Raw genomic sequence first — 16329 nt, 5'->3', positions numbered from 1 at the left:
TGCACTTGCACTATTTAGCCCATAGAACAAGTAAAAGGAATAGAAATGTCACGATAGCTTAAAAATACGACCGCGCATAATATGGCTAAAAAAAACATAGGTAAGTATATATTAATTTCCCCCGGTCAGCCTGTACCGAAGATAACAGAACTGCTCAATAAGTTTCTGTTAAAAAACAGTTTTAATTCAAGCCTTTTTGCTGACTGCACTTTCGTTGACTCTACTTGCACTGTCATCCAACTTACATACTTAATGTAGGTACCTACCTATAGGTACCAAATTTCAAGTCAATCCGAACACTTCAAGTAGGTCAAAACCAACTTGCACGATTAGACCAAAAAAAACAACAAACAGGGTAAATTAAATAAAAGCTTGTAAAATACGGCTGAACCGATTTTGATAAAACATCTAAGAATCATCGCTAGAAAACCTGGTTTCAAATATAAAATCGGCCAAGAGCGTGTCGGACATTTCGTATTGTGTAGGTACGGAATCTTCCAAGTTTAGGTATATTTTATACCTTAGGCTGCTTTTACTCTTAAACTACTAATAATTCTCAAGCAATCTTAGCCGCTATAATTTTCCTTGTAAATTTTATATATTACTACCATTCTAAATTTTTTCAAATTTTTCTACCCAACAGTAGATTTTAGAGGGGGGGGGCACGCTCGATTTTAATGAAAATTTGCACTTTAAAGTTGAATATTTCACAAACAGATCACTGAATAGAAAAATCGTCTTAGCAACCCCCAATGGTTTTAAAAGACCTATCCAACGATACTCCACATTAGGGTTAGTCGAGAAAAAAAATCACCCCCACTTTACGTCTATGAGCCTCCTAAAAAAATCCTAATCCAGCCTAAAAAATTTTTTTAACTTTTTTTTACTATATTCATGCTAAATTACAGCTTTCTAGTACCTACTAACGGTCTCTGAGCTTACCCGCGGACAGACAGACAGACGGACAGACATGGCGAAACTATAAGGGTTCCTAGTTGACTACGGAACCCTAAAAACGGCATTCAAATCGGTTCACCCTTTAAAGAGCTACAGTGCAAACAGACAGACACATAGCGGTCTAACTTATAACACCCCTCTTTTTGCGTCGGGGTTAAAAATGGGTTATTACTGAGATGGTAGGTAGTTCAAAAAAACATTAATTCATTGAGAGTGGGTACCCTATCCTGATAAACCTATGAAGAAACACACTGACAGCGGAAGAGGCTAAAACTGGCATCATCGATTGTGGAAGGACATACAATTAGGTACCTACACAATAAACATTACGATCTCTGCTATTAGTGTTCTGTGATTTAGCCGAGCGAACGCCAAAGCTCCGACGCGATAGCATCTCGGCCGGCTGGCACAGATTACCGGCAACCTGTCGCGATGCTCAGGCGCAGCTTTCGCCTAACTGTACCGATAAACGGGACTAAGTCACCGATCCGTTTATTTGCCCTAAGATTACTGTCAACCACCTAATAACCACGTCCTGCATGGTCGTGCCTTCCAAATCGTAACTGTAAAGTGATTATGCAGCTTTAAGGAAGGTATTTAAGTACGTAACTAACTGTTCTTTTAGACTTTAGAGCGTAGGGTGATGTTGCTGGATAGCAACCCGGATGGGAACCTGCTGATGCCTTACCGTAAAACTTGGTTTACTATCAATCATTATCATCTCGTTTCACCTAAGTATTTACTTGAACATCTAAATACATTACATCGTCTAAGTTACCACTTTGAAAAATCTCGTGAGTTTTTCAAATTAATACGTCAGCAAAATTTACCCCTGATGATCATAAAGTTCATTCAGAAAAATTATCAATTTTGAGGTAGGTACAGTCGAGTTCATAAACTTGTGAGCAAAAATTTGATATAAAATATCTGAACAAGATTCTATTTTTAACGGCGTAGAAGCCGACTGTAGTACGAGCTTTTTCAAAAGTAGTGACATAATGCCTCACCACTGGAATAAATCGCGATTGCATTCATCATCTCTCTCTATCCTCATCTTATACCGTGTGACAGAAAGAAGTGACGAAAACGATTGTGATTCCGATTGCGTTAGCAATTAGAGCTCAAATTAATGGTGCCTGGTGGCCTCCACCCATGATGAGAGGGCTTGGACTTTAGGTTAGCCCCCGATGGACCTATAATAGACGGAATAGAAAGTCTAGGTACCTATGTATAGCACTATTAAATTTTACCGCCCTTTCACCTATCACAGTCTCATGTAGAGTTGAACTCGGTTTGGTAAAAAAAAAGTTTGCCAGCTTGAAATCTAATAATTTAAATTATTATTGCTAATTTGCAGAAAATCAGGAGATTTAGTAATAGGAACGCCTTCGAAATCAAACAAAAGCGAAGAGCCTTTCATTGAAAACGGTTTAAAAATGGTGATGGTAAATTTCGTCTTGTTTTGTTTTGTTTATGGAGGCACAGTCGCGTTCTTATACTTGTGAGCAAAAATTCAATCAAAAATATCTGAACACGCTTCTACGCCGTTAACAATAGAGTCGTATTTAGATATTTTTGATAAATTTTTTGCTCACAAGTTTATAAACTTGACTGTACCTACATATCTCTTTTACTTCCTGATTGTTTATTTCAAATTTTGTAAGTGAATATTGACCCCCTTCGGTAAGATTGACTTGAAATTTGGTACTGTCAGTTAAAGTGCTTATGATAAAGAACATTTTTAAAGAGATTGGTTTTTTGGAGTCTTTTTGTATTTTTTATTTCAACTCCAAATTTGTTACTTTTACGGGTATCCCGTGAAACCATATCGAAAATACAAACTGAGACATGGATGCACAGAAAAACCAGAAAAAGAGACCAGCGCTGGGAATCGAACCCAGGACGTCTCTCGATGAGAGCGGAACATAGATGTCGCTAGTGCTGCTGCATAAGTAGCGTAGTAGAAATAAGCAACCTGAGATATGTATGCATAGGAAAAATTCGTGTCTAGATTCCTGTCCAGCGGTGGTGTAGGGGTTATAGCACGCAGCACGGATTGCTGAGGACCTGGGTTCGATTCCCAGCGCTGGTCTCTTTTTCTGGTTTTTCTGTGCATCCATGTCTCAGTTTGTATTTTCGATATTTTTAAAGAGCACAAATCTTTAACGCAAGGTTGCGGGTGTGTCGGCTCGGGCAGCGAGCAGCCACCCAACGGGACAACCTGTGCCATTCTAAGCGAGTCGACCCGTTTGCAGCGCTAATTAGATGCTGCTTATATTTCTATTTGTTCTAACATGATTCAAATGACAGATTCCAAACTGACGGAACTAGAGTCCCTCCTACTGTTACGCAAACTATCGATACTTTTGCATGTATGTACCTATAGTGCATTCAGGATAACATTGGACTCTAGAAGGTCACAGAAGAAGGGGTTCTAAAAATGTTTGCGAAGTCGTAATAATGATGATGAATAAAAGAAGTAATAAGTTGAAGTCATAATTATGTTTACTTTGTATCTCAAAAACAAAATAAACCCTCAATACGGCGTAAGCACTGCGCGGCAGGTCATGACTTTTTAAATGATAAGATAACCTAACCAACAAAAAGTTGGAAAAAATATCACTTCAAAGTTCAATATCTCAAAAACGGCTGAACCGATTTTGATAAATCTAAGAACCATCGCTAGAAACCCTGCTTTCAAATAAAAAAACCGCATTCAAATCGGTTCACCCGTTTAAGAGCTACGGTGCCAACAAACACACATCTGTCACACACACACACATAGCGGTCAAACTTATAACACCCCTCTTTTTGCGTCGGGGGTTAAAAACTAGATGTTTTCTATCGCATATACACGTTACATTTTTAAAATATGTATTTGTTTGAGTATACGAAGAAAATACCTTAAAAAACGTGCTTCGTCATTCACCCCCTTCCGCCATCTATCTCCACATTGATTAGCGCTAAAAACTCGGTAGCCCGTAGCCCCTTAAGTAATAAAAACAAAGATAGAAGGTATACATATTTTTATTACAGTAAAAAATTTAATACTTTATATTTATTATTTTCTATAATCTGTGTCATATGTGTCACAAGTAGTAAGGAAGACTGCAGTATTGTCAAATACAGCTCGACATAGGTACTATACAAACTTTATAATTTTTGCGACAAAACAATAGGTATAATCTTAGTGCATAAAACATAAAAGTGCAGGATTTTGCAAACAAAAATATAACATGATATGTAAAACGAAAAAAACACTAGAACTTTAACAAATTGAAGACACAAAGTAAATATCGATCTAAGGCACTTAGGTAGGAAGCTGTCAAGTTTCACATTTAAGGCACTCTCTAGTTACAAATAATATCATTTTCAGTTAGGAAGACACTTGGGTACTTCTATTTATCTATATAACCTAGTTTCTTAAAAATACACATCACTTAGATACTTACCTACTTTTTTACTGATTCAGTCAAACACATAATAAGGCATATTAGGCAAAGCTCTGCGCAGGGGGCAACACTAGCGCAAATGCATAACAACGTCCTTACAACGTCAGTTCTTTTATATTTTGTCGCCATTACAGATCATCAAAGAGTATTAGTTAGTACCTTTAAAAATCATCATATATTTATTAGTAACAAAATAACATGATATTTACATCGATAGTAACGATAGAGGTATATTTCCTAAAATTTAATTGAAATAATATGATATTATGGCATTTAAGATACTCAAAAAACTGTTTACGGTTTTGTGCTAGTGCTGCACTCTGACGGCAAAAAATTGCAGTCATATTCCCTATTAAAGCAGCCAAGTGCTTAGAAACAGCGACACTAACCGCAAGATGTCAGTGGGTGGAATGAGGACTAAAAAACTACATTTATTCTATCGCCCTTTTCTAAGAGTGTATCAACTCAAAATAATCCACAATTTCAAATTAGACCTAAATGAAATCTAAATTAAAAACGGAGTAAGTATTATTTTGAGTTGATGCATTTTTTGATCTACACAAAGATTCGTTCGTTCACAAAATGGTAAATATGATTCGTTTTTGATTTAGTCTTTCTTAGGTAAACAAACAATATTAACCTTTAATTATTTTTTGTAGTAGTCTATATAAATTGGCGAAGCCATACAAATGGTTAAACAGCAACTTCTTAACAACAGCATTAATAACGAGTACCTACTGAAATATATAATTACTATGCAGCGTTAAAATTCAAAACGGGCAACTTGTTTTCAATACAATAACGAAAAGAAAACGTGCATCATAAGGTGGAAACATATACTCAGACGCTGTCACTTACTGCTAACTAAAAATAGGCTAATTTTGTACCACGTTCAAAAATAATAATATACTAATCCTTAGATTTTCGTACCTAACACACGGGATGCGGGGGTTGAATCTGTTTAGATTAGAGCACCATCCATCTCCTTTTTCACTTTTGCAAAATAACGGTTACCGTTACACCTCCGTGTCCGAGGATGTATAGGTAAGTTGCCTACCCCTCATCTGGCATAACCTTATTTCCTGAAACTCACTTGGCATTACACGTATCGCATAATTATTTTTAGCAGAGAACTTTGCATAAAATTAACTTGTCATAAGAGACATTTCGTATAAGACTCATTTAGCATAATTTTGCATAGCAAAACCATTGCCCGATTTTCACAAGAAAAACCTCACACCTAATATAAAAGTAGCTTAGGTTAGGTTAGAACTGTGACCTCACAAAAAAGCGGTATCAGCAAATTAATTTCTTTAGATTAGGTTAGAACCGCGACTTGAACTCACACCACACAAGGTGTTAGGCCAAACAAAATTATCGTACACATAGGGAAAAGCCGGACGAGCGTAATTTTTTGAATTGTGAGTCACGCATTTCGGTCGCATAATTTTGGTTTCATACAATGCGTACAACTCATTTTGAGTCGCCGTGGACTTTTGAAACTTTTAAAACCGTATACAGCAGATATTACGTGACCGAAAATATGCGACTCGCAACTCAATTACGCTCGTCTGGCTTCACTCATAAGGTTCTGCGATATGAATTTCGGTGATATGATAATTATGCCAAACGACGTTATGCGATCTGAGATTATGCTAAAAAAAGCAAAGTCAGGCGTGGTCGGCAGTGTCTGTAGCCAGCAATCGCAGCGCCGCTTGGAACAGGGCGGGGCGCGCGCGAACAGCGCCGCGCCGAGGTAGCGCTGCGCTGCGCCCGCGCACAGCGAACGGGACGCCGCGCATAGCGACACCGCGCGACGCCAGATGCGGGATGATACTGGAATATCATCAACATCATCACCCACCATCGGAAGATTCTACTGTTCATCATCATCATCATCCGGTGTATAAATAAAAATATTTTTTAAACCGACTCTGTTGAGAGCCAAGATACAGGCTCAGCCTAGTTTGGTACTCACCAGATACATCTCGTATATTGTGTGGTAATTTTTAGATAATTAAAAATTATTCTTATTTTTGTCTCAGCCGTAGAACGTCCACTGTTAGACATAGGCCTCCCCTATAGACCTCCAGTTGCTTTGGTTGGCAGCGGCTTGCATCCACCGTGAACTCGCGGCTTTAACCAGGTCATCCGTCCATCTCGTTGGTGGACGTCCTACGCTGCGCTTGCCGAGCCGCAGTCTCCGCTCGAGAACTTTTCGGCCCCAACCGGTCTGTTCTCCGTGCTATATAGATGAAGACCAAAAAGTTGCACACCTTAACGCAGGTAGTTAAAATTACTATTATTTTTTTCCATTGTGACACGAAAATTAATCATACATTATTTGTATGGATAATTTTCGTGTCACAATGGAAAAAAATATTTTAGTAATTTTAATTTTAACTATCTGTGTTACGATGTACAACTCTTTGGTCTTCACCCATATGTCCTGCCCATTGCTAACGAGAACGAACTAATTCGCTTGGCTGTGTCAGTAAACCTAGTTCTTCTACGTATCTCCTCATTTCTGATTCGATCCCTTAGAGATACCCGAGCATAGCCCTCTCCATAGCTCGCTGAGCAACTCTGAACCGTTACTCTGTCTACTGTTATTTTATTTACTTACTAGTATTCACTCGCGGCTTCGCGCGTTGATATCATTAAATCCAGCAAGTTGAATTGAAATTCCAATAAGAATACCACAAAATGAAAAAAGTTGCAGATATTTAGATATTTTTTATTTTATTTTTTATATGTATCTACATATCAAATTTCATCCAAATCCACCAAGCCGGTTTAGCTTGAAGAAGGAGCCAAAATTCCCATGGGAATTCCTAAAAATTACATCGTGGTCTTGTACCTTGGGGGAAAAATGCCTTAAGTCGCCACGCTTGGCAGGCAGGTTGGCGACCGCAGTTATATCCGATAGTTCGCGGGCGGGTCGGGAGACGAGCTGTCGGTAGGCCTCCAACAAGATGGAGAGGCGACTTGGTTAAGATCGCGGGATCGCGGTGGATGCGGAAAGCACAAGACCGGTCTGAGTGGAGAGCCTTGCAGGAGGCCTATGTTCAGCAGTGGACGTCTTCCGGCTGACATGATGATGATGATGACATCGTGGTCTTCATTGATGTTGCACAACACGCACACACCCACTACAGACGCACGCACGCACGCACTCACACTTTTTTTAACGTTTGTCACGAATATATTTTTTTTAGCGAGGTATAGTATAGACGAAGCCAGTAAGGCTGGCGCTAATCTCCAGACTCATTTCAATCTTGGATTATTCTTTTGCACACGCGGGGATTGCAATGCACGCGGGCGTAGGTCACTAGCTTCGTCTAAACCTAGGATTTCTTTCTTTGTATCCCGTAGCAAAAGTCCAGGGTAAGTACTCACGGAACTGCTGCATATCGTGGTCGCAGTGCTGGAACAGATGCTGCGTGGAGGTGGCGCCGCCCAGCGCGGGGACGCCCCACCCGCTCACCAGCAGAGAGTCAGGGAGCGTCATCTCTTTCACCACCTCCTCTATTTGCGCTTTTAGATGCTGCAAGTCAAAATACGGTTCTTTTAACAAGCTTTTATTTAGTTTCCCCTGTCCCGTTGTCTGTCTGTCTGTCTGTAATCAAATCTTTTTTTATGTTAGAGAGGCCAGACAAACAAACTAGTGGGTCACCTGATGTTAAGTGATCACCACTGTCCATAGACACCCGCAGCGCTTTACGCGATGCCAGTGCGTTGTTGCAAGTTAAGTTCGACCAACTTCCAGTAGGTAGTTGGATTGACTTGAAATTTGGTATACTTATAGAAATTGCGTGACAATACAATAATCTGGTAGTGATATGCTGGTAGTCCGGCAGGATCGTCTCTACAGGATGGAACTCTTCTACGGTTAATGGCATCGACTTGAAATTTGGTATGGAAATGTAGTTTCGGTGATAATATAAGTACAGTCAACAAAAAGTACAGTCAGCAAAAAAAGCTTGTATTAAAAAAATTTTTTTACCAAAAACTTATTTTTTAATAGGTACAGTCGAAGTTTAACCATTAAATGGTTCGAAATCAAATTTTGATTCCTGACCCACTGTAGATCGCTCTCACAGCAAGTGTCATAATCATAATCAATTCCCTTGTCAAGCAATGCGATGTCACTATTACTTTTTCTACAAAAAGGTTAGGTACACTACACAGTGTGTCACGCGCAAGCAAACGTCAAACGGATCTCACGATACTAACGCCATCTAGCGATATTTCACCTCACCCTCATTACAATCTCAAAATTTTCAGCACAATAATGACAACTTTCAGTATTCAGGCAGTTCTTTGTTCCCATTGACCGAATGTTACATGGTTCTCGGTTTTAAATTGCAAATTACGATACTAGGTTAAGGAAATGATTATGATATGATACAGTACAATCATCTGCATTAATATCTGCCACAGCGGAGCGTGAAAAAATATCTGACACGTTCTATCGGCCCTAGAAGTAGAGCCGTATCATTCATGCACGATTTGTTGTGTCAGATATCGGTGCCGTCAACTGTACCTACTGGTTCTATTACTTACCTCATGGTCCATAGAGCTATAAGCAGGTGTCTTCTTGTTGTCATCTTTTATCACGTGCAACCAATAGCGTGTTGGAACAAGCTGTAAAATAAAGTAATTTGTATGATATTCGATATCTATTTGTATTTATTTCTTTAAGTTTAATCAGTACTACAATATTCCTTCCGGCCACTCTTTTTACACACTTCTAGGGCCGTCCTTACCCGGGGGTAAAGATAAGGTCGCCAAATGAACGCCAGAGGGCAACGAGGCGGGCTAGTTAGATCAATTTACCAGAATAGCTATTTCCTAGTGAACAAATTTAATTTGCTTTTTTTCCAAATACTTTTCCCCCCTTGTTGTTTTTTACTGAAGCTTATTTTCACAATCGCGTTTTTTCCCAATTTTCAACCGACTTCAAAAAAAGGAGCAGTTTCTCCATTTGTCTCTGTACATATGTTATTTAATCAACACAGAAATAGTATCGACGGAAATATATTACAGGGGTGTATGGGAGTATATTTATAATCTGTGGGAGAAACCCTGATGTACAGTGTTGCCGGTATAGTCCCGGTATACTCACGTTGGTATCGGCGAGCATGAGCACAGAGTGCCTGTGCGGCTGCGCGGTGGTGTCTGGAGACAGCCGGTCCACGCAGGCGGGGTACAGCGCGGCCAGCACCACGCTGCCTCCCCCTCCCAGGCGGCACGAGCTCTGCTCCTTCGCGGCTAGCTCGTCCAACTTGTTGTATAATAGGTTCACCACTCGCGGTTTTACACCTGTTTTGAAGTAAGTTTTAGGAGTGAGATAAAAAAGATTTATATTAGATTAGAAGAGTTACCAAAGTTCTCGTTCATGTTTTATTAGAATTAACTAGGTTACATCATCATCCCAGCCTATATACGTCCCACTGCTGGGCACAGGCCTCCTCTCAGAACGAGAGGGCTTGGGCTATAGTTCCCACGCGGGCCCAGTGCGGATTGAGAACTTCACACGCACCATTGAATTGCTTCGCAGGTTTGTGCAGGTTTCCTCACGATGTTTTCCTTCACCGCAAAGCTCGTGGTAAATTTCAAATGTAATTCCGCATATGAATTTGGAAAAACTCAGAGGTGCAAGCCGGGGTTTGAACCCACGACCCTCTGTTTGAGAGGCGATAGGTCGAACCACTAGGTCACCACGGCTTTTTTTCTAACTTGCTTTTCTTTTTTTTTCTTGCTTTTTTTGTAACTAGGTTACATATAATCAATTATAACGTGTAATTTTGGCCACATAACAAGAAATCATACTTACCAAGTCTGTACAAATGTTCGCATGAAACATATTAATTTTGATTATTGGTAGTGTACATCTCTTTTAGCACAAGATTAAATTTCGCATTAGCTGTAGATGCTGAATGCATTACATTTAAATAATACTTGTAAGCATAATCCTACTTTTTTTAAATTCCTGCTGTCATATACTTTTCCAATAACAGATATGAGAAAAGTGTGTAATCCATTTTGTTCAATAATGAGCTTAATTAAAAGTAAAAAAGATTTTTAAACACTCAAACATTCATAAACTCTGTGCCTCCATCGCGCACCCATGTGTTAGATGATACAAGTTCAGCATGGTGCAGCTGTACTGATATTGCATGAACAACGAGCGTATAATAAGCTCAACTTTAAGTAAAGCTGTGAGACCTTGCCTAACATTAGTTTGCATTTGCTACTGCTCTTGTATATTTAACTGTTATCCGGGAATAGTTTGACTGAAAAGTGTCAAGAAAAAAAGCTGTAATATATCAATATTTCCGAAAAAAATAAAAAATGTGATTTCACTTATTAAAGACACTCTACACTGCCTTTTTAAAACCTGTTTCAGATTTCGCAAACTCATTTTTTACAGACATGTATATTAAGGTTATATAAAAACTGACAGTTTCCGGCAAAATAACATAACGTTATTCGAAACATTAGTCCGAGTTTGAGATAGCCAATTCGTTATGTTTCAAGGGATACTGTCAAACAGAATGTATATTAAATATATTGACCCGGATAACTCACATCCTATATCGAGTTTAGGCCAACATGTTTCGGGCAGAGCGATGTTGTTAGTGTTGTGTGCTACCCTACATTTGACAGTTATAATTAAAATGACGATGAAAACGCGGGTAGTTGTGCGCCGGTGTCAGTTTCGTCGGGTAGTCGCGCGAGCAGAGCGGCGGCGTGTTGCAGCAGCCGCCGAGTCGCGTTGCTCCTAAGAGGAAGGGCTACGGAAGCCTGAAACATGTCGGGCTAAACTCGATTTAAGACGTGAGTTATCCGGGTCAATATATTTAATATGAGCGAGTCTCACGGTAGTTTCATGTTCAGAATGTATATTTTACACGATCATACCATAATGTTCAGCAACAAGCGCGCAGTCGGCATCCTCGCTCCACGCCAGTATAACTTGCAGCGCCTGCAGTAAAGAGCACTGCAGCTTTTGGAATAAGGAGCCCTGACGCACCGACTGACGAGACCCACAGCCGGAACACACCCATTGAACCCTTGAAAGAAACAAATTATTATGTTCAATGTTGCTGCCTGTAGATTTGTGGGCATCCTGCAGGAGCAAAAAGGAGGCCAAATGTAGCTTCATCAGGGTCTAACATCTGGTAACATGGTGAATAGTTGAGTTGCTCTGATCTGAAGATGACCTCTGGTTGAGTTTGTAACATGTCAGTTTAGGGTGGTGGTAGCGATAGATGGGTTTGTGTGATTTGTGTGTGGTCTTACAGTATGGAGGTGGAGGAACTGTATGAGCACACATTTCTTGAATAAACATAGAGCTATCATAAGATCCCCGGTGAGCAAAGTAATTGTTTTAGTTCATCAAAATTCTCTTATTCAAAAAAAAATCTATACATATTAAACAATTATCTAGTCAAAGAACAACATAACCTTAAACAATTTTCACTTATTAGAGCATTTTGAAAAGCCACCTGATACAAAGAAACAACACTCAAATCATTGGCTGAAGTGTCAGACCTCGTAACTCCATCAGATCATACTTTACAGTAGGCACAAAAAACTTCACCACCAAAAATGCCGTATGAAGGTTTGCTTTGGTTTTATTATATATAAAATACAATTATTAAAATTGTTAGGAATAATATTCCAAAGAAAAAAATTATAAAATAAGTTGTGATAATTGTATAAAATGAAGTTACAAGATTTTCTTGAAATGACTTACGAAGTTTGGAGTTATAATCTCACACAGATCTGTCATAAGAGAAAGTAAATTAATTAATTTGGCTTCTACTTAGAACAAAAGTGTAAAGATGCGTTATTTTTACCTGTCAATGACTCTAGCTTTTTTGCACTCAACCTTGCACTCCGGTTTTCCTGTAGGACAGTTGACTGTTTTCTGCAGAAGACCATGAGACTGGAGTTTCTCCACTATCTGCCTTTCTAGACTAGTGTCATCAGTCAAAGTAGTGAAGCTGTCATACAGTTGATGATTTCTGAAAAAGTTAGGAGATGGCATAAAGCATAATACAGTGTACTCACTCTGATCTTCAACTTTTAGCTGTAAGGCTAGCATGACTGATAGACTTCTGTTGGTGCATTATGCATCTTTTTTCAAGATTCTGTATATCTGAGTAAAAACACAGAACCTTTCTAAACAATAAATTGTCACTGTCCTAACCCCTGATATGTGGACACTAAACGCACTAACACATAGCTGTAATGAAGATTACCTACTAACGATTTTTATGGAATCTTAAATGTTCTGAAATAAAGATATTTTATGCTGATTTAAATAAGAAAACAAAAAGATAAATTTGGATTTGGCACAGCACAGATCCGTGGTGTCCTAAGCACACCAGGGCTTAATGTCTGTCACAGTTGAGGAGTGTCATTTCAAAAGGGCTTATTATTTCCATTTTTCTCTTTTTTTTAGCTAAAAATGTAGTTCTGTTTAAAACAGAAAAATACAAATATTCTTTTCATCACAACTCAAAATGCTCGTAAACTGTTCTGTTTAAAACAGAAAAATACAAATATTCTTTTCATCACACTTGCTCGTAAACTGAACATGCAGACTACCTTGGTTGCAACCCCCCAAATAAAACCCTCGACCTTAATGTGCTTGTCATGAAACCCATGGTTGGTAAATTAGTCCATGTCCGTACTAATTTTCATGTCATAAAGCCCAAGGTCGGTAAATGAGTTTGTTACTGCACTGCATGGTGTGCTGCTGCTCCGTGCGCGCGCTGCACACGCAGTCGCACGCCATGCACATGCTGCGGCGGGGAGCTGGCGCTGCCTAGAGCGCAGCCAGCGGTATCGGCAATTTTTGAAAAAATATTGGTTTTTCTTTTAAAAATATACAATTTTACTCGCAAATGTGATGAAAAACATTGTATGTCGCACGGGCGGTCAGTCTTCGACTTCGGGCTTCTAATAGACTCTCGTTCGTAATTCCTTATTTACCGCCCTTAAGACACAATGTACTATTGAGGTTTAGTTCCAAAATGTCCTGTTGTCTTTTAAAAAAAGGTTCTAATATCAAGGTTCGGATCAAAAGGGCCTAACTCTTCCTTATATGTACACTTATTATCTATGTTGAATTATAACTTTTTGTAGACTTTGAAATTTGAAGCCGGCTACCAAAAAATAAACGGGTAAAGGAAAAAAAGCATTATAAACGTGTTTTTCATTAGAAATTGGAAGATAATTTTTTTATTATGATTATAACACCAAAAGCGCTTTTAGATTTAACAATGATCTCTAAGTAAATCAAAACCATTAGCCATCAAAGCAATATAAGATTCTTATAATTGGATGAAGGGTAATAGAAAGAAATAGGTATAAGTTATTCGAAATTGTCTTAATTAGAACCTAACTAAATAGTTTTGCCACAACAAAACAGCTTAATTCCAAAAGTTTGCATCAAAAGAGCTTAACTCTGAAAATGTATGGTAATTTACATAAATATTTAGGTAGATAAATAAGTAGTGCCATAACATTTATGTCAACTTACTTTCATACAATATCGAAGATAAAATAACAATTTCTGAAATGGAAACCGTGGATTCAGTTTTCCTCAATTTCCCAAAAAAAGTTTAAAGTGGGAGTAAGCCCTTTTGACATGACACTCCTCAGTTATTACTAGTCTGATATGCCCGGCAATGGGTGTTAAGTATGAAACAGGAGAAACTATGCCAGCTGTTACTGGCATTATTTATTAATCCTAATCACTGCAAGCTGAGTACAGTATGATAAAAATCTTAATGAATATGGTTTATATTTGCATGAGGGTGCATTAAATATTAGCTTTATGTTATTAGTACTTAAATCTCAAAATACAAACTAAAAATAAACCATGAATAAAAAATACAAATAGTATGACATTCACAGAGAACAGTACAAAGTGAAGTTTTGCAAGATAGCCACATTAATTTGATTTTTTGCCACATTCATCAAGATTCTTATCACACCGTTATATTGCATAGTACAGCTGACTATTCGTCACGTAGCAGAGTAAGGGCAACGCCAAAGGGGGCAGAAAGAGACAGTTGTACCCCTCTCGAACTAGATAATGACTGCTTTTGTTTGTCCTTACATTTCTTACCATTCCCATAATCCATACATCACTTTGCCCCCTCTTTACTATCGGTTAGCGACGCCCTTATAGCTGACATCTGCGATACTAGTCTAATTCCATAGTTTCCATACTACCAAAAGGTTATTTTTTTGGTATAGGTGATGAAAACACCTTAGTTTTACTTACTCTGGGCTAACGATGAACGGAAATCGTGTCTCACATGATGCTTCTTTTGGACTAGTATCGAAGGTAGTAGAATCCGCTTCCATTTTCGTAGTAAATGTGAAGTTAAATGTAATTGTTAACTGGATTTTACTAGTCTTGGAAAGGATTTCATTGCTAATAATAAACAAAACAGCTGCTGTATAAAGCGTCTGCAGTAGACAGTTATTCTGAAATGTTTAATACTTCCTTTGGAAGTAATATTCAATTCAAAAATAATAATAAACGTGCCCGTATGCGTGCGTTCTGTCTGTTGTTTAGCTTTTGATTGACATTGACAATTTGTCATGCCATGACAGCTGTCAAAATATACAAATATTTTTTTTTAATTCATTCTTTAAGAGTTAAAGGCGATGAGCCTCTACACGTGTAAGACTTGTATTAGTCGTATTATTAACACATGTCACAGTCATATAGTCGTCTTGTTCTGCAGTTATGTGCTGTTAACTTGTTAAGCTTTACATAAAGCAAACGTGTAAAGTACTGCTTGAATGGCTGACTGCTGATTCAAATACGAGACCTAAAAAAATCGTGACATACGTAATCTAATATTAATATTGCTGTTTATTGTAGTTCTTTGCTCAATATATATAGATAACTGACGTTGTTCTATGTTAGTTTATTATTTAGGATTTTTTTCAAAATCAAGCTAATTTTTATAGGTAAATTGTTTTAGTTTTAATCGCTAATTGTGGGGATAATCTTCATTTTTGGCAACACTGCCATATTCCATTTCCATAGATACACTAAGGATACACTCGAAATATTATGTTGGTATTTTGCATTTTAGTAACAGATTGACAGTTTTTTACTAAGCTTTTCTTTCTTTACTTTCATTCCTAATTTCTTTGTTTGTCTTATCTGTTTAGCGTTCGATGCGTCCGCCGTCTTGCGGTTGTGGTTGGTTTTGGTTTGTTTTTTGGTGTTAATTTTTGTGTTTTTGGTATTAAATCAGACTTTTAATTCAGTTCAAACAGTCCAGTTATTAAATACATTGTTCAATAAAAGTCATAGTTGACTCTTATTGTTTTGAACCAAAATTTTCGGACTCAAAAGCAGACTTCGATTTTGATGGTAACAGGTATGTGGTTTTATATTTTTATTATAATTCCATAATTACGTTTGTTATGTTGAATTAAAATGCTAAAAGTGTGATTACGCTGTGCCCTTACAGCCGTTTCCTAGTTCTTTTATCAATTAAAACTCGTACCGTAAAAGTCTGGTTATAAAAATATTTGTTTTATATAAGTTTTTTGCTCTTACATTATAATAATTGATTGAAACATTGTTTGGTTGTGTAGTTGTCTTGTAAATGATCAATCTACACTAAAATAACAAGTTTAAGTAGTAAGTTCTAAAGTTAAGAACCATGGATACCTTTTAGTATTTCCTTTTTGTACAATAAAGAGTATAAACAAACCTTTGCATCTTAGCAACATACAAAGTTCCCATGAGACAAATAAATAAGGCAAAATATATGATTTAATTATATTGATTGATTAACACATACTAAGTTATGGGTAACAGTAACTTCCGCTGAACAGTGTTTTTTGTTCTTTGAATGGTTACTGCTTA

At 37.8% G+C, this 16329-nt stretch overlaps 1 protein-coding gene across 1 annotated transcript; it reads right to left on the bottom strand.

Annotated features, from left to right (window-relative positions):
- Positions 1–3968: 3968 nt before the first annotated feature.
- Positions 3969–15009, bottom strand: LOC141427971 (uncharacterized). The gene is made up of 7 exons (XM_074087589.1): positions 14719–15009; positions 12278–12445; positions 11337–11488; positions 9538–9734; positions 8976–9056; positions 7809–7956; positions 3969–6245 (listed from the first exon to the last, which is right to left on the bottom strand). The coding sequence occupies exons 1-7, from the start codon at positions 14799–14801 to the stop codon at positions 5971–5973; spliced, it is 1104 nt and encodes a 367-aa protein (XP_073943690.1). The 5' UTR covers positions 14802–15009; the 3' UTR covers positions 3969–5970.
- Positions 15010–16329: the final 1320 nt, after the last annotated feature.

The sequence above is a fragment of the Choristoneura fumiferana genome, chromosome 5 (genome assembly GCF_025370935.1).
Source record: "Choristoneura fumiferana chromosome 5, NRCan_CFum_1, whole genome shotgun sequence".
Taxonomy (NCBI): domain Eukaryota; kingdom Metazoa; phylum Arthropoda; class Insecta; order Lepidoptera; family Tortricidae; genus Choristoneura; species Choristoneura fumiferana.
Note: the sequence above shows the minus strand (reverse complement) of the source record. Positions and strands in the feature narration are given on the sequence as shown.

Excerpts from the sequence above, each read along its gene's own strand:
- LOC141427971 (XM_074087589.1), bottom strand. The coding sequence starts at position 14,801 with ATGGAAGCGGATTCTACTACCTTCGATACTAGTCCAAAAGAAGCATCA. Across the intron at positions 12,446-14,718 it reads CCGTTCATCGTTAGCCCAGA|AAATCATCAACTGTATGACA; the intron begins GTAAGTAAAACT and ends TAACTTTTTCAG. Across the intron at positions 6,246-7,808 it reads CCACGATATGCAGCAGTTCC|TATCATCCCGCATCTGGCGT; the intron begins GTGAGTACTTAC and ends ATGATATTCCAG.